Source organism: Pocillopora damicornis, chromosome 14 (assembly GCF_964200805.1).
Source record: "Pocillopora damicornis chromosome 14, jaPocDami1.2, whole genome shotgun sequence".
Classification (NCBI taxonomy): domain Eukaryota; kingdom Metazoa; phylum Cnidaria; class Anthozoa; order Scleractinia; family Pocilloporidae; genus Pocillopora; species Pocillopora damicornis.
In genome coordinates, this window is record NC_142683.1 from 5,739,142 (window position 1) to 5,757,359 (window position 18,218).

The window sequence follows — 18,218 nt, forward strand, 5'->3', positions numbered from 1 at the left end:
ATTTTATCGATGTAAGGAATTATTAATGAACAAAGAAGGTGAGTAAAAGCTTGCTTTGAAACTCTTTATGGTGGCCAATTTACATTATCAACTCAGTTGATGAAATAAAAATTATCTAAGTAATCACTTAATTGCATCCATTTATCAGAAATATATTATATCTGTCACTCATACAAAGCTTGGCTAACTCTGAAACTCCCATGAGTGACCAAGAGAGAATTTTTCCTTACCATATCAATACAATATCAAGCAGACAAGTGATGACAATAAGACAGATATCAATTAGGGAATTAAAATTTGATCTAGTATCAATTTCTCTGAGCTATCATCATAAGAATTGAGTGGCAGACAGTAAAGAGAATTAATATTGCGATCTTGGGTGTGAAAGGGTTAATTCGAATAAACTGTCAATAAAAGTTAAACTCAAAATGTCGCTCTTAAAGAATATTGAAAGTATCCTTTACTTAGAAAACATAAAAAAAAGCTTTTTCTTATAGATCTAGAGCAATTTTCAGCTTAATATATGTTTCCGATGTCCCTTTTTAATTACTCAGTGACTGGATAAAAAATCGGAGATTTCAAGTCTGAACCAATTAAGTGTAAAAACTCTCTTATAGTACCAGGCTTGGCTGAGATTCTTATTGGTTCAATAATCTCAGACGTCGTTTCTTAACCTGGAGGCTCTGGTTTCTTTACTCTTCTTTGATTAAATGATGTCTCTTTCTAATACCTATACTCGATCTAAATGACTAGTGTTGATGATAATAAAAATAAGTTTTTTAAGCATATAATAACGATTTGAAGATGCTACAGAAGTAAATATTGCTTAAGCTAGCTATTGGCTTGCTCGTAAGTGATTTACCCAAGTGATGCTTGCCTTCGAACAGCCGAAAGGAACTGAAAAGATGCCTGTCCGTTTCCTAAATGCTACGAATGGTGAATTTTCTACTCAATTCTCTCGCGTTTTGTCTTTATCTTCAAATAAAATTCGTTTTCAGCCACCTTGGACTTAATCCAATCGCCTGTTAATTCCTTGTAAACAACCTGCATTTTATAGATAGGCAACAACCAATCAAGGAACCGTCTTTAAAATTTTATTCTCTTCTCTCGTTAAATGTATCTTCACTTATGTCTAGATCGCAATATATTTTTGGTTAGGGTCTATTGGAGATACAACAGAGTTTCAGTTTGATTTTCGTAGTAAAATTACCAGGAACTATATCTTTGAGGCAACTAACTATGGACGAATAATTTTGATTTTCTCTCCATTAGAGCAACGGCAGTAAGCGTAGTCCCTTTCGCAACCGCTCTTTGGTCTAGTCAAGTAACGCGCTCTCTCTCCAATGGGAGTAGAGTGCGTTGTGTCAAGACCAAACGACGCCCGCGAAGGAGACAGCAGTAAATGTGGCACCGATGCATTATATTTTTGCTTAGAGGTATTTAGAAAATAGAGACAATAGTCCACAAAATACCTGTGTGAGTTCAGATTAATTGGGTATTTCTTTCTTTCTTTCTTTTAAAGTGAGGTAATGCGATATTTTCGTTCGTTTGAAAGTTATGCTCTTTTTCTGTTACAGAAATGAAAACACTAGATACACAAAGTGCCCCATGTCAGCCTGCCAGGCCAAAGAGTAACTCTTGCATGCAACACATGCTTATGTTTTATATAGATTATACTTTACTCAAATATCTGAATACGATTGTTGACCATATCAGCGACAACAATTTCCCCTGAAGCAAGAACCGCCAGAGACATTGGACAACTGAGTTCGCCTAAATTACCACCTCTAGTTCCAAAATTACTGACAAACTTTCCATTTAGTTCAAATACTTGTATTCTATAATTATATGAGTCACATACCATCAGGAGTCCTGTCTTGTTCATAGACAAACATTTGGGACGATTAAACTCCCCGTCCCCTTCACCGTGCTCTCCAAACTTGTACTGAAAGTTCCCATTCCTGTCATAAACTTTAATACAATGCTCATTTTGGTCTGACACTATGAGGTATGTACCGTACTGGACACAGTGGGCAGGAAAAGTAAAAGCCCCCTGTCCACCTATCTTGATTAGAAATGTGCCATCAGGAGAAAAGATCTTAATCACTTTGTTATCTGTATCAGCAACAATAATGTTTCCATCACTGTCTACCGATAAACCTCGAGGAAAATTGAGCTGACTATCAAGGTTTCCTTTTCCACCAAAACTGCCCACGTACTGACCCTCCCCACTAAAAATCTGGATTCTGTGGTTCCACTGGTCTACCACAAGAATGTTCCCATTATCATGAAATGCTAACCCAGTCGGATATTTAAATTCTCCTGCCTTGTCACCTTCCCTACCAAATGATCTCAAGTAATTACCATTCTTGTTAAAAATTTGTACTCTGTGGTTGTTAAAATCAGTTACAGCTATTTCATCCCTGGCATTCACTGCTATCCCCCAAGGAAAACTAAACAATCCCACAGAAGAACCTTCTTCGCCGAAAGACGACACAGCTCTGAACTGGTATTGTTTTCCTATTAGAGTAAAAGGGCTGTTTTGAACATGTTGTCCGTTTACCTTTACCGTTACCTTAAACCTTCCCCTGGGAGAACAGCTGATCTGATATAGTCCATTTTTATTGTCCTCCATTTGCACTTCCGTCATGCATTCTCGTCCTTGTTCGTCCATGATCTCCATCGTTACGTGATCATCTTCATTGTGACAATATCTTCCTTCCGCGTCTCTTGCAGTCAAAGTATACTGCGCTATATGGTTAACAATCCCTTCTTCAAGTCCTTTTCCTTCAGCAACGGACGACTGGCTGGCTTTTGTGTCGTGTACCACTCGCAAAGATCCAATTTCTTCGGCTTCAATAGCGTTTAACAGCTTTTGATTCTCCACAAAAGCTGAAAAAGGAGGCTTTTTCAGGTCGAGGTCCACTAGTTGGTTTTGATCATCTCGCTGAAATATTGTCTCTAATGATTTCATCAGTCGCACGACTTCGGCGTTTGTACTTCGTATCATCAGTTTATCAGCTTTCTCCAAAGATGATTCGATTAAGTCAATTTGACGTTCGATCTCCGTTTTTCGTCCTGCAATAATTTCGAGCGATTTTCTCGTCTCTCTCTCTACTGCTTCGTATATTGCTTGTTTCTTCGCTTCAACAGTTGCAAACAAATTGTCCACAAACTCCTGTATTTCTCGCTTTAAGTCTTCTTCTCTTTGTATCATTTTTTCGTAGTCCTCGTCGAGTTGTCGTACAATGTTTATTTTTGCTTGTAAATCACTCTTCTTTGTTTCTATCAGTGATTTCATTTGGATCTTTTGTTTTTCAGCTTCTTCGTCGAGGTGCACAATGGCGTGACCCGCATGAGATATCAAGACACAGCTTTGGCAAGCTGCCGTAGCACAATTCGTGCAGAAGTATTTCAGTTCTTCTTTCTCGTGCCGCTGCTTCGAGCAGTACATGGGTCGTTTCATTACATCCTCAAAGTCCCTCTCTTGAAAATCCTTGAGCGCCAGAACGCGGTGGTCTTTGTTGCTCCGCATGATGTTATGTCCAATGACGCATTCTTGGCAAAAAAATGTGCAACATTGGAAACAATAAAATGTCTCAGAGCTTTTCTTGTTGCAATTTCCACACTGTACTTGACTGTTTTTACATTCTTTAATGGCTAACACATCAATCAGGCCGTTCAGGTAAAAACTGGTTGGTAGATCTTTCATGTCGCCACTTTCCGGCACTTTGTTGAGAGCTTGGCATTTTGGACATCTTATTGTGTCTCCGCCACGGCTGGTTCTGTGTCACTGCTTCAAACACTGCAGGCAGAAACTGTGTAAACATTGGAGCTGTTTTGGATCCGTGTAGATGTTAGTACAAACAGGACATGACACTTCTTCGCGAAGATCTCGGAGCAACGTTGTGATATCCATTTTGTTCGTCAGATGTGAGAGAGGAGAGAAACTATTTGGCAGAAATCGGCTTAAAATAATGGAGCCTTGGGAGTTTATTTTTAGCTTTCCTTTGTATTAGCTGCTAATTATCCTTTATCAACATGGATTTAGCTAACTCAACCAATCATGTAACGGAAATTATTTGTTTTATCTAAAACTCTGTTCTCCAGTGTTGTGACCTCGACATTACTGAAACGCCGATTAACCTTAAACATAGTCTGCGTTCCAGACTAACCATACGCTAGTTCTCAAAAATTATGCACAACACGAAAAACATACTTCAAGCTTTTCTTGACTTGTTTAGGAAAATGTCAAATCATTGTCAATGCGCTAAAGGGGCTAAGATACGAGTCTGCGCACAAGCGTATTCAAAATTATCCCTTAAATGCTAATGCTTTGTTAGATTGTAATCCACTTTAAAGAGAAAAGCTATTATAGCCGATCAATCATGTGTTGTTTTGGTCTCGTAGCGACGAGAAGCCTCTCACTGGCTGCACCGTCGACGCTGGTGGTTAAGAGCCAGAGATTCGTGAGGGTATACGAAGTGATCGTGCGACTGACGGTGTAGAAGGCCTGGCAAGAGAACCTTTGCAGACCTCTCGCACGCTCGCATCCCTCGCCGTCTCGAAACTCGCGGGCCTCGCTGATGATGTCACCGTGCTAATGAAATTATGTTCGCAGGCTAATCGGCGTTATAAACATAAAATCTAAAAAAAAACATTAATTTCCCATTTTCAATTTCCCATTTTATTCTCCCATTCTCCATTCTCCAATCTCTATTCTCCATTCTCCACCCTCCATTTTCCGTTTTTCAATTTTTTATTTTCCTTTTCCCATTCTCCATTCTCCATTCTCCATTCTCCATCCTCCACTCTACATTTTCCACTTTTGATAATCTACTCTCCACTCTCCATTCCTCATTCCATATTCCCTTTTCTTCATTCTCCATTTACCACTTCCTTTTCTCCATTCCCCACTCTTTTTCCACTCCCCATTCCTCATTCCCAGTTCCTCATTCTATATTTCCCATTGTACGTTTTCCATTCCACACTCCACATTCCACATTCCTGCCTTTAGTAACATCCGAAACTTTCCCCACCATCGAAAAACTTGAAATCGTTGATCAAAGCGGCAGTATGTGATGCACCTCCCGTCAACGTTTTCAAAAGCCTCAGTTTTCAATTGTCTACTCAAAAAACTGACCCTTTTAAAGACAATGTATTGTCAAAATGCGAACTTAATTTTGAAATCGTTTTCGAAAGGCTTCGCTACTATGAGTATTTTCGATTTTCTTCGGCTGTCTTCGACTGTCTTCAGCTGTCTTCGACTGTCTTCGGCTGTCTTCGATTTTCTTCGGCTGTCTTCGACGTGAATGATCATGACAAAAAAAACGCATAAAGACATCGATTTCTAGTAATGAAACGAACTCGTCTGGTTTCAGATTGTGTTTGTCTTTTCGATCGTGGAATCGTTGCAGTCGTCTCTAAAAGTGGGGTAGTAGGGTTGATTCCGGCAGAAACATGACGAGGGTAATTCTACTATTTTTTAAACTTCAAAAATAAACAGCGAAATATAACTTTGATAACAATAGCTATCTAAGAACATTTTATTAAATTGAGCAGGTTAAAATAATAATGAATTTCTGCAGCATTCAAATGAAGCTAGAAATTTTTTTTCTTTTCTGTATTTGAAAATACAACTTTTTAATGACTCCTTTAAAATAACAAAAAACCGAAAAACGAACCAAACAAAAAATAAAATAAAAATAATAGGTCAGACCGTCCGTCAGAAGAACGATATTTGTCATGCCTGGGTTTTAATTTTGATAACTGCTTATGCGTCAGAAAAGTTACCCAAATATTTTCCGTTATAATAAGTTTTTTTCACTTGAACTCTATCGAAGTAATATCGAGAAGATCCTTTTCACTCCTATATCCAAAGAGAACAGTAATTGCAACAGAAAAAGGCCTTGTGATCTTTAATTAATTTTTTTCGTAATGTAATTGAAGGAAAAGCTGGTATCATAAGGTAGTAACAAACAAATTCATGGAGCGTTGTTTTTGCACATGGTCTCTGGCCTTTGCCCCCGTAAAACGAATCATTTACGGCAGGTTCCCCGATCGAAAACAATTTATTCACGGCAGGTCTCGCCTAAATACGCAACAAAATGTTATCTGTAGTGGGAACTCAATGCTCATTTTCTCCTTTTTTCCCTTTAAGCACGAAGTACTTTCGAGCAGTTAGTAAAAAACAAAGTTAATAACTCTAACTGTAACACACTACTAGACTGGTCGCACTGACAACAAAAGTCAAATTTGAACTGAATTCAAAACTTAAAACGTTGTTTTTGATCTTGAAATGATCATATCATGATTATATTTTCCTCGCAATGGAATTTCACATCGCCTTAAATCGATTCGATGTCACCAAATGAACTCACCAGTCATTAATTTATGATGATGAAAAAGTCACGTTGAGAAGTCTTCAGTTATAAGGAATGAAAAGCACAAGTAATAATTTCTATCTCACGTTCGTGTTTATTCTTGCATCTACAAATACATCAGATCGACTGTCTGTCGTCTTTTTCATTTTTTTTTTCATTAAAAACGCGCCAGTTTCACAATACTCACTGATTTGTCAAATGCCAAAATATCTATCACCTTATTGTAAAATTTGACAGAAGTATAAATAGTAGTACTTCAGAGAAGTTTTCGGCTGTGTCCATATTAAAAAAAAAAATGTTTGCCTTACAAGATCAAAAGGAGTGATATTTCAAACGCAGAAATCTTCTCGAACAGCTAAAAGATGTAAAATAATCCACAGAACTTCTTTAACAAGTATGGATCCGCAAAATTGATCGTTACTAGTCAAGCTATTTCTTTGAAAGTTTCGGTTAAAGAAGCACATTTCCAATTGAAGCCCGCTAATGTTTACGAAAGGAAGGCCTTTTGTTTAGATGTAATTTCTTTCCTACGATGCCTTCCAACGAAGGAAAGTTTCTAGGGCCAGATTTCATGCATTGCTTCGACGTTCCGGTAGTAAATTTTGTTGTCTCTTTAATCCAATATCCATCGTATTTTGGAAGACAGGAACAAACTAGTTGCCAAGGACTGTGCCGACGATTGCATTCCACGATCGTTTCGTTTGAACTTGTTTGTCAAAAAGAAGATCTTAAATTGGCAAGCTGAGATTTATTCAGGCGACCTTGCTCTTTGACCCGTTTTTGAGGCTCATGTCTTACATCAATTGAAGCGTGCATGTGAATTGATCAGCAGTGATTTTGTCTTCGTGCCTTTCTTTGACAATAAATTAAGTGGACTGCACTCACGAAAAAAATTCATCAACATTTAACAGGAGAAAGGAAATGTATATCTTTGGGAAGGATTTTGCAAGCTGATACCTTCTTTTGGTGTCGAAACATTTTATCTGTTTACTATGTATTAATGCTTTGTTTTGGTTTATGCTCGGTTAATTAATGGTTATGGCATAATAAGTTTGTCATATCGCAATCAGCAGATCAGTATTTCTATCGCTGTAATGAATGAGTCGCCAGTAGTCGGATCCTTATGTTTGCGCAATGAGCAGGGCCAATAACCAAGCTGAAATTTTTGCATGTATATTATTATTGGAGTAATCATAACCATTACAATTTCCTCAACGTGATTGTTCCGTTTGCAGCTTTATTATACACTAATCATTCTGTACAGTTGTAATCAGACAGCGTAGTCGGACAGTTGGCTGTTATTGGACACTTGTAGTCGAACAGTTGAAGCAGCCAATCATATATCAGCTAAATCCACCAATCACAGAATTAATAACCATAGCAACAACCAATAATCCTGAAATTAAATGGGGAATTGCCAAAATGGAGGAAATATTTTGCTGGAGACTTTCTTTCTGCCGGAGATGTTTGTCCTAATTTTTTTTTTCGAAGTTGTAACGGTTATAATAAATTGGTAAAAAGACTCGTGATTGACAAATCAGACTCCCGCTTTGCAGTCGTCCGATTTTGTAAATCACTCTCATGATTACAGACCAGATTGGACTCCACTTGGTCCTATTACCATTATAAATCACCTCTGCGAGCTCTAAGAAGAGAAGTAGAGGCTACGAGCCTGGAAAATCGTCAAGCGTTACAGATGGAAGATCTAGTTCCTAAAGTTAAAAAAAAGAGCTTCAGAGCTCAAAATAGAAATCGCTAAAGCCCAAGCTGAGGAACGTGTGTACATCGAAGCCGGAAACACTTTTGAAGATTCGGCAGCCGAATGTAACAATACTGTTTCATTCAGATTTAAGGTGCAGCGACACCTAACTACCGATGCTTTGCCAAATGACAAAGGCAATACAGACGAAGGCGCTCAACAAGAAAGTGTCGCAGAGAAAAATTTAACCCCGCCTAATTTTCCGGGTGCTACAGGCTTTTCCAGATCAGATGCAAATGCAGTTGCTCCGCTTCACTGTAACTCGCTGATTGCAAAATTACCCACCTTTCCTCCAACCGTTGTGAAATCAGAGTGTTATGGGTTTGTTTATGGTGCTTTTTGCGCAGATCCTACACGGAATGACGCACTAACTCAGCAATTGTGAAAGGCTCAGTTCTTAAACAACCAAGACTGCAAGCTTTGATCCACCGACAGCACAATGGTGCTAACTCTTGCTGAGCCAAATGATTTTGGCATCAGTGGAAACGCAGTCGAATACTGGGCGTTCATTAGAGCGCTTGAGAATTTAATAGTCAAGAAAATTGCCGGTCAGAACACTCAACTTTACTTCCTTTTTCTGTATACCTCTGTTAAAGTACAAAGCTGGTGAACAGCTGCCTCTCAGTAAGAAGGAAATTGGCCATCGGACAGCAGGTGTCCTACTACAGGAACTATATGAGTTAAGCTTTGAGATAGCTAGTTACTACGTGGAAAAGTTGTCAACTGGACCAGCAATCAAGGTTGAGGATGGTGAGGTATGAGACAATTTTCCATCCTGCTGACGCGGTGCAAGAACACTGTTATTAAAATTGTTGAGTGTTTGAACAAGCTAGAAAATCCCGATGCGCTCAGAGTCATCGTGCAAAGGCAGATGTACGGATTAAGGCAGAGGTGACACAGTGTAACGGACAAAATTACGAAAACCCCAGGCTGGGAGATAACTATCGTGGATTTAAGAGCCTTTTAGAGCCAAGGCACTAAAGGATGGAAGAGGGGGGGAACCCCACTCAATCAATTTTCGTTGTTTTGATGTAATCTACGGGTTGCAATGAAAAATTCTGGCTTTGTTTATATAGTATATATTTGTTATTTATAGAGTGCGTATCTCGCGCCAATCAGATTGCTGCATTAGGGTATGTATCTCGCACCAATCATATCACAGCATTTGGATATCTTCCAGCGTGTTTTTTTGGCTCCTTAACTCACAACGCACACGCCAAACAACTTACATTCCATCACGTTCCTTGAAAACAACGTCCGAAGTCCAATCAGAACATACTCGATCATTTCACTACATAGACATTACGCAATTTGTGTTCCCCTTATCAAATTCCATTTTGCCACATCAGCCTTCGCCCTACTACGTGTCATTTCCTTGCAAAAAAACCTGCATTTTATTATGTTTTCTATCCGCATTGTCCAACCTTACTGAGATGGATTCACATGGAACTAAATGCTACGGATAGTGAATTTTCCACGCAATTCTCTCGCGTTTTGTATTTTTCTACGAATACAATTCGCTTCTAGCTATCTTGGACTTGGACCCAATCGCGTGTTAATTCCCTGTAAACAACCTGCCTTTTATCACGTATTTCACAGAGGGCAAAGTCCATATAGGCAACAACCAATCAACGATCCCTCTCCGAAATATTATCCTTTTCTCTTGTTTAATGTATCTTCACTTATGTCTAAATCACAATTTATCTTTGGTTAGGGTCTATTGGAGATAAAACAGAGTTTCAGTTTGCTTTCCGTAGTAGAATTATCAGGAATTTTATCTTTGACATAACTAACTGTAGACGAATAATTTTGATGTTCTCTCCGTTAGAGGAACAGCAGTAAGCGTGGGCCCTTTGGCAACCGCTATTTGGTCTCGTCACGCAACGCACTCTATCTCCAATCCCGCGAAGTAGACAACAGCAATTGTCGCAGCGATTCATTTTATTTTTGCTTAGAATATTTAGACAATAGAGATAATAGACCACAAAATACCTGTGTGAGTTCAAATACATAAGGTTTTTTTTTCTTTTAAAGCGAAGTAATGCGATATTTTCGTCCGTTTCAAAAATATGCTCTTTTTCTGTTACAGAAATAAAAACACTAGGTACACAAAGTGTCCTATCTCAACCTTCTCAGCCAAACAAAAAACTCTTCCCTGCTACGCATGCCTATTTTTTATAAATATTATAGTTTACTCAAATATCTGAATACGATTGTTACCCATATCAGCGATAACAATTTGCCCAGTAGCAAGAACCGCTGAAGAAGTTGGATGATTGAATTCTCCTAAATCGCCACCTATATTTCCAAACTTACTGAAAAATCTTCCATTCGGTTCAAACTCCTGTACCCTGTTATTATTTGCGTCACATACCATCAGGTGTCCTGACTTGTTCACAGACAAAAATGCGGGATGATTTAACTCCCCATCCCCTCCACCCCTCTTTCCAAACTTGTACTTAAAGTTTCCATTCCTGTCATAAACTTTAATACAATGTTCATTTTGGTCCGACACTATGAGATATGTTTTGTATTGGACACAGTGGATAGGACAAGTAAAAGCCCCTTGTCCACCTATCTTCATTAAAAATGTGCCATCAGAAGAAAAGACCTTAATTATTTTGTTGCCTGTATCAGCAACAATAATGTTTCCATCACTGTCTACCGATATGCCCATAGGAGAATTAAGCTGACTATCAAGGTTTCCTTTCTCACCAAAACTGCTCACGTACTGACCCGTCTCATTATAAATCCTGATTCTGTGGTTACCATGGTCTACCACGAGAATATTACCATTATCATGAAATGCTATTCCTATCGGATATTTAAACTCTCCCGCCTCGTCACCTTCTCTACCAAATGACTTTAAGTAATTTCCATTCTTGTCAAAAATTTGAACTCTGTGGTTGTTAAAATCAGTTACAGCTATTTCATCCCTGGCATTAACTGCTACCCCCCAAGGAGAACTACACTTTCCTACGGAAGAACCTTCTTCGCCGAAAGACGACACAGCTTTGAACTGAAATCGTTTTTCTATTTTAGTAAAGGGGCCGTTTTGAACATGTTCTCCGTTTACCTTTACTGTTACTTTAAACCTTTCTAAATCTCTGGGAGAACAGCTGATCTGATAGAGTCCATCTTTATTGTCATTTATTTGCACTTCCGTCATGCATTCTCGTCCTTGTTCGTCCATGATCTCCACCGTTACGTGATCATGTTCATTGTAACACTGTCTTCCTTCGGCGTCTCTTGTAATCAAAGTAAACTGCGCTATATGGTTAGCAGTTTCTTCTTCAAGCCCTTTACCCACAGTAACCGACTGACTTGCTTTTGTTCGGTGTCTTACTCGCAAAGATCCAATTCCTTCGCCCTCAAAAGAGTTCAACAGCTCTTGATTTTTCACAAAAGCTGGCAAAGGAGGCTTGTTAAGGGGGTGGACCACCCGTTGCTCTCGATCATCCCGCTGAAATATTGTCTTCAGTGATTTTATTAGTCGAACGACTTCGGCGTTTGTGCTTCGTATCATCAATTTATTAGCTTTCTCCAACGATGATTCGATTAACTCAATTTGACGTTCGAACTCCGTCTTTTGCCCCATAATAATTTCAAGCGATTTTCTCGTTTCTCTCTCCACTGCTTCAAAAATAGCTAGTTTCTTCGCTTCAACAGTTTCAAGCAAATTGTCCACAAACTCCTGTACTTCTCGCTTCAAGTCTTCTCCTCTTTGTATCACTTTTGCGTAATCCTTGTCGAGTTGTCCTACAATATTTAGTTTTTTTTGTAAATCACTCACCTTTGTTTCTATTAGTGATTTCATTTCCATCTTTTGTTTTTCAGCTTCTTCGTCAAGGTGCACTAGGGCGTGACCCGCATGATCTATCAAGGAACAGCTTTGGCAAGCTGCCGTAGTACAATTCTTGCAGAAGAAAATCAGTTCTTCTTTCTCATGCCACTGTTTCGAGCAGTACATGGGTCGTTTAATCACATCCTCAAAGTCCTTTTCTTTAAAATCTTTAAGCGCCAGAACACGGTGATCTTTGTTGATTTGCATTCTGTTGTGTCCAATGACGCATTCTTTGCAAAAAAATATGCAACATTGGAAACAATAAGATGTCTTAAAGCTTTTCTTTTCACAATTTCCACACGGTACTCGACGTTTTTTACATTCTTTAATGGCAAACACATCAATCAGGCTGTTCAGGTAAAGACTGGTTGGTAGATCTTTCAAATCGCCACTTTCCGGCAGTTTGTTTAGTGCTTGACATTTCGGACATCTGATTGTGTCTTGGCCACGGCTTGTTCCGTGCCGCTGCTTCAAGCATCGCAGACAGAAATTGTGTAAACATTGAAGCTGTTTTGGATCCGTGTATATGCTAGTGCACACAGGACATAACACTTCTTCACGAAGATCTTGGAGCACTGTTTTGATATCCATTTTGTTCATCAGATGTGATCGAGGAGAGCAATTATTTAGCAGAAACCAGCTTGAAACGATGACGCCTTGTGACAATCTTTTTTTAGCTTTTCAGAGAACTAGCTGCTAATTATCATAATAGGCTCAGCTGAGCAACCAATCATGTAAAGGAAGATGCTTGTGTTATCTCAGACTCTTCAATCCAGTGTGACCTTGACATTATTGAACCGCTGATTAAATAAAAACACGCATGCATTGTTTGCGTTCCAGACTAACCACAACATCAACTTTTCAAAACAACGTCACGAAAAATTTACTTCTAACTCTTTTTGAGTTGTTATGGAAAATGTCGAATCATTCCTAAAGCGCTAAAGGGACTAAGTACGAGTTTGCGCATAAGTCTCTTTAAAATTTTCCCTGAAAAATTTTCTCTCTTCAAGGAGCATAACTGTTAAAGCCGATCAATCATGTGTTGTTTTGGTCTCGTAACGACGAGCAGCCTCTCAATGGCTGCACTGTCGACACTGGACGCTAAGCGTGGGGGAACGAAGTAATTGTGCGACAGGCGGTGTAAGAGGCCTGGTGCGAGAACCCCTCCGGATGACTCGCACGCTCGCATCCCTCGCCGCGGGCTTCGCCGGTGATGTCACAGCGCTGTTGAAAGTCTGCTCACACCATGCAGTGAAAATGGCAACTCAACTTTTTTTTCAGATTTATTGTTGACAAGGAGGAACATATATGTTTTCCAGCGTTGCAGCCGCAAGTTTGAAAAGTGAGGCAAGTGCTTTGTCTGATTGAAATTTCTCATTAAACAAACCTGTGGGCTTGTTTATCGTTCGGAGTTTAGTAGTGACTTGGACTCTGAAAAATTCAAGTACCTAACGGCTAACCTTTTTTAAACTTCCAACTGACTAATTTTCAAATAAACATTAAAATAGCTCTTTCATTAACTTCAACAAATTTAATTTGACCCATCAAATGTTAATGAAACGAGTAAACGCACACTTCTAGAACAGTTGTAAGGACCATAAATATTAAATATAACCTGAGTTCAAAATTTCAGATACTGCTTTTGATCTTGAAAAGATCCGTGCATCCTTTAAATTGTAAGTAATTAAATTTTTCTCGCGATGGAGTTTTGCATCGCATTTACACGATTCAAATCTTATGAGTTTATCTGTGTTAGAAGCTATTTACTGAGCTACTTCCACCTCGTCATGATACCCCCGTGCTATATACAGTAGGGTCCATCAAATCGACATTAGTTTTGTCGTATGTTTGTCTTCCTTCCTTGCGTGCGCGTTTGAGAAACTAAGACGCAGTCCTTTTAAAAGTGGTCCGGTACGTCGAATTCTTTCAAACTTTGTCCAGAATCTACCTTAGTCTAATTGTAATCGAAACCACTATGGTTTTTTCAAATATGGCGTAACAATTTTCTTCTGAGCGAAAATCACTTCAGCGCTCAAACGCCAGTTTTTAACAACACCAAATATGGCACGAATTGCCGAGTTCGTCTTTTCACAAAATTCTCGTGCGAGGTGTTGTTTTGGTTCACATATTTAGATAAACCCTTTTTGAGAACAAATAACATAAATTTTGTTCTTTTAACGGTTTTTCTCAATTTTTTTTGTTTCACCTATTTTGACGCTACTGGCGCCATGTCCTGAAATATGAAACCTTTTATCTCAGCTCAGCGCAAAATTCCAACTTCTTCCCCAGGATATCTTTATCCAGACTGGTTAAAATAGGGTAGAATATATTTGATCAGAACATATAGTAAATCAACCAGGTAGAATAGTTTCCGTTTTTTTTTGTTCTTTCCCGCACCAAAATATACACGGGTTAAATATAAATGTAAATCTTTCGAGTGTTCTGCTTTTTTCTCACTTCCTCCAAGTGTTCCCTCCAAAAGGTCTGCCCCGCATAATCCAGAATCCAAATAATCCAGACCGTAACAAATGTCACTATTGAAAAAGTTGTTGAATTTCAATTTACCAAAATAATTGTTTGACACTTGCATTGTGTAATTTTATTATTTCGTGCATGAGCAATCTTCGACCATTTCTTAATCAAACTTGATTTGGTCTCTCTTAAGTTAGATGGGATTTCAATATGCTTGCACATTTCCCTGAGCATCATCTGTTTTCAAATGCCATTTCGCAAAGGTTGTAGACATCACTAGATGCTTGACACCAATTTCAGACTGTACGGCTTCACTGGCTTTCTCGAGCATTTGTTCATCTGTCAGCGAGGCATACTCTTCAGCTAGCTCTTCACTATCGTCAGGCTCGTCGCTATCGCTGGAGGTTTCCTTACCATTGGATTGCTTTCTCTTCGCAGAGACTCGCGAAAAAAATCCCTGGATTTGAAGCTTTGAAAGCCATTCCATTTTACTAAACATTCGTGTGTCATCGGTGTTATGAGGATTGTGCATATTGTTAGCTACTTGTGCGGGATCTTCCTTTCTACCAATTTTTTTACCAATGTCAAATTTTTTTTTTTAAGTACCCACGGACTTCGTCAGAAAAGCGTGTTTGTCCGCCTTTAGGTTTGTGAAGTGCCCAACCCATTCGGAGTGAGTTACCTCGGTTGTGGTTTCAATTTGAACTTCTTTTTGGAGGCGTGATTTTCTTTTAGAATCCAGTGAAATGCTCTGGAAGCGCTGAAGCCAATCGATTCGTAACTGGTCATACACGCCCCTCTGTACCGTCTTCACTGGGCTGTGATTTGCATTCACACTTCGATGAGTTTCCGAGGAATTCTTTTGAGCACTGGGGATGGGGACTTTCGAAGGTGCCACTGACATCATCGACTCTTCCTTAGTGCGTGGTCGTCTTATCCATATCTCGTGCTGAGATTGGGCAAAACGTTTTTTTTTCGCTGAGGCAGGTAGCTTCTTGAGGACTGAATATGATTTAATTCCATGCAAATAGCTTACCAGCTCCAATTTTAAAAGCCTTCCACATTCGAAATCCGCCAGGGGTAAACTCAAAATTGTGCATTGTGCTAAAATTAGGGATCCTCTTTAACTTCAGAGTTATATTCTTGTCATTCATGCAGAATACTCCTGCTGTCGTTCCTCGAACTGGTTTTTTTTTAAGGGCAGTCTGCATGTTTCGATTTTTCAAAATATCATAACCTTCGATGCAGTAGCGTTTGACGGCGGCTTTCATCGGGCATAAAATCCTATCGCAAATATCCTTACCGTGCTATGATTCCGAAAAATCATATCTCACAACGTCAATTCCCTGACGACTTCCGACATCTCGAAGGGCCGCTACGAGACTGCTGTTGTGACAACAACCTACTTCGTCTGATCTTAAGCTACGCCTTTTTATGGCAGTCATAAGTTGCTCTAACAACGAGAGAACAGCGAACAAATCCTGGCTGCAACTGTTCAACAGGTGAGCGTAAGAGGAAACTTCTAGCTTCCCGCCTTTCTTGAAAACCACACTGCAAATATGCTAATTTATGCCTCTCTTTGCAATCCACTCTGTTTGCTTTTCGCGAAACTTTATTTCCAAAAACTTCATTGCCCAGTCAGATGATATAAAAACTTCGTCTTTCAGAAGAGAAAGCAGGATGCTTTGCTTGCATTGTTCCTGATTGTGGGCGCGCAGAATGTGTGCCTTCTGCCCTTTGACTTTCTCTTTAGCGACAAGTCCATCATATCGAAAATCATCCTCCTTCTCTTTCTTATTTATCTTTCAGGAATACTTTTCAATGGCAGAATGAATTTCCTGAATAGCCTCCTTCAGTGCCTTACAGTCGTTAAATGAAATATTATGGTCGTGGCCACAATCTGTGCAATAATCAGCGTCAGCGGGATCGCTTAGGGCGAATGCAGTACAGTGGTCGGGACACTTGTCTTGCGCTTTGCAGTTATCTCGATAGGCCGTCTTCAAGTATAACTGAGCCTCTTTCAGCCTTGTATACGTTTGCGCACACCACTCCTTGTTCGCCCCCATTTCATTCAATTCGTCTAAAATCTTGTGAAGTGCTCCAAAACCATCGAAGTCATCTGCCGCCGTATTATCAAGAACTTTAGGGGTTTTTCTTTGGGAGGCTTCCTAAACTTCAAGAATCCTCCACAAAGTGGCGCGACTCATGGGACTGAAATTTTCTACTTTGCAGAAATCAAGGCCGTACTGGTACGCACTATGTTTGGCATCACTAATTCTTCACCACTTTCAAGCTTGAGTTTTCGGCCTCCAAATGCCACATCCTGATAGTAGTAAGGGCGAGATGTAAATTCCAGAAAGTGATCCAATTGAAGTTTATCTAATCGGACTCGATGCTGTGGTATCTTTGCTACTGGGATACCGGGGCCTCCAGAAGAACTGTGCACTCTAGCTTTTTTATTTGCCTATCACTGATAATTTCAAAAGGTCGATGAGGAGCCTTCAACTTGCTTGCTTAAAACTTATTGGCGTATATACTAAGGATCTGTGTCCTTAGCGTATTAGTTGGCACTCTCCTATAGGCCGAGACTAACGCCTCTCGACCAGGGTCAGCAGTCTTATCGTTCACTTTTTCTCCCTGAAGAGCTTGGAACAGCTTCTCTCCATTATTTGGTGCCATGACATTCCAAACCAACCTGCATGCCTCTGTAGCTTTACAAACAAATTCTTCTCGCTCCACATCACTACAAGCATCCCAGCTTTTCAGCTGATGTTGCAGCTGATCAATAATAATTTTTTTTAGCACTGATACATCTGCAAGGTTTTCCATCATAGAATTGAAAACCTGAACGGAAGAATGGCTATTGCTCTTTACCGTCAGGTGTGATTCTTCTTCTTCTCTACAACTTTCTAATTCATCAGTTGGACTTAACCGAGGAGTCTGCTCTGTGTCTGCCTGAGCATGGATAACGTCGATTCCTGGTGTTGACGGCACTTCCTCGTGGGCATAAAGAGCTGCCGCGGCAACCCCTTTAGGAGCCCTGAAAAAAGAACGTGATAGTAGAGGTTAATTACGAGTAGTCACCGTCACTTTCCCTCCTCCAGCAATTCATCTCCAAACAGTCTCGTCCCCCATATATGTTCCCCTCTTTCTGTCTTTACTTCTCCGTTTATTCTAATTTTTCACGGTCATTCCTCCCTAATTTCTCTGACCTCCCCCCGGCTGCATTTGTCTATGTCCGACTACGTTTCGTATATGAGTTTCAATTTAATTCTCTCCGAGCTCAAATTATTTGTAACTTAAATCGTTTTTCTCGGGCTAAGGCGGCTTCATTCAACAATTTGAAAAATTGCATATCTATCCGAGTTTAATGCCACCTAGCAGACTTATAATGGTGACTATTTTTGAAAAGTAGGGGGTACATGTGCTTTTCTAAATTTACGCAACTACATGGGAGTAAAATTATTGCAAACGAACTGCGTAATTGAATTTGAGTGCCAAAAAATTTACGAACACGGGAAAAGTTCTGTACAGTTCTCTATACCTATACCTATAGGGAAAGAGATCAAACATCCATCATTGTTTTATTTAGTTTTTATCTTTTTTCTGACGATTTTATGAGAACTTGCAGTTTAAGAACACGAAAGAGGGGCCCTTTTATTAAGTAAGTTCTCGTGGCGAATTTTTTTAAGATTGAAGGTTACATTTTCGAATTAAAAGGACTGCCTTTTAGGTGCTTTTAAGATGAACAGTTTCTAAA

General features: G+C 39.4%; 2 protein-coding genes across 2 annotated transcripts; both read right to left on the reverse strand.

Annotated features, from left to right (window-relative positions):
* Positions 1-1,186: 1,186 nt before the first annotated feature.
* Positions 1,187-3,974, reverse strand: LOC113687077 (E3 ubiquitin-protein ligase TRIM71-like). Its single transcript, XM_027204780.2, has one exon. It carries the CDS (start codon positions 3,710-3,712, stop codon positions 1,679-1,681), a length of 2,034 nt encoding a protein of 677 aa, XP_027060581.2. The 5' UTR covers positions 3,713-3,974; the 3' UTR covers positions 1,187-1,678.
* Positions 3,975-10,070: 6,096 nt separating this feature from the next.
* LOC113687076 (E3 ubiquitin-protein ligase TRIM71) lies at positions 10,071-12,592 on the reverse strand. Its single transcript, XM_027204779.2, has one exon. It carries the CDS (start codon positions 12,584-12,586, stop codon positions 10,334-10,336), a length of 2,253 nt encoding a protein of 750 aa, XP_027060580.2. The 5' UTR covers positions 12,587-12,592; the 3' UTR covers positions 10,071-10,333.
* Between the last annotated feature and the right edge of the window lie 5,626 nt (positions 12,593-18,218).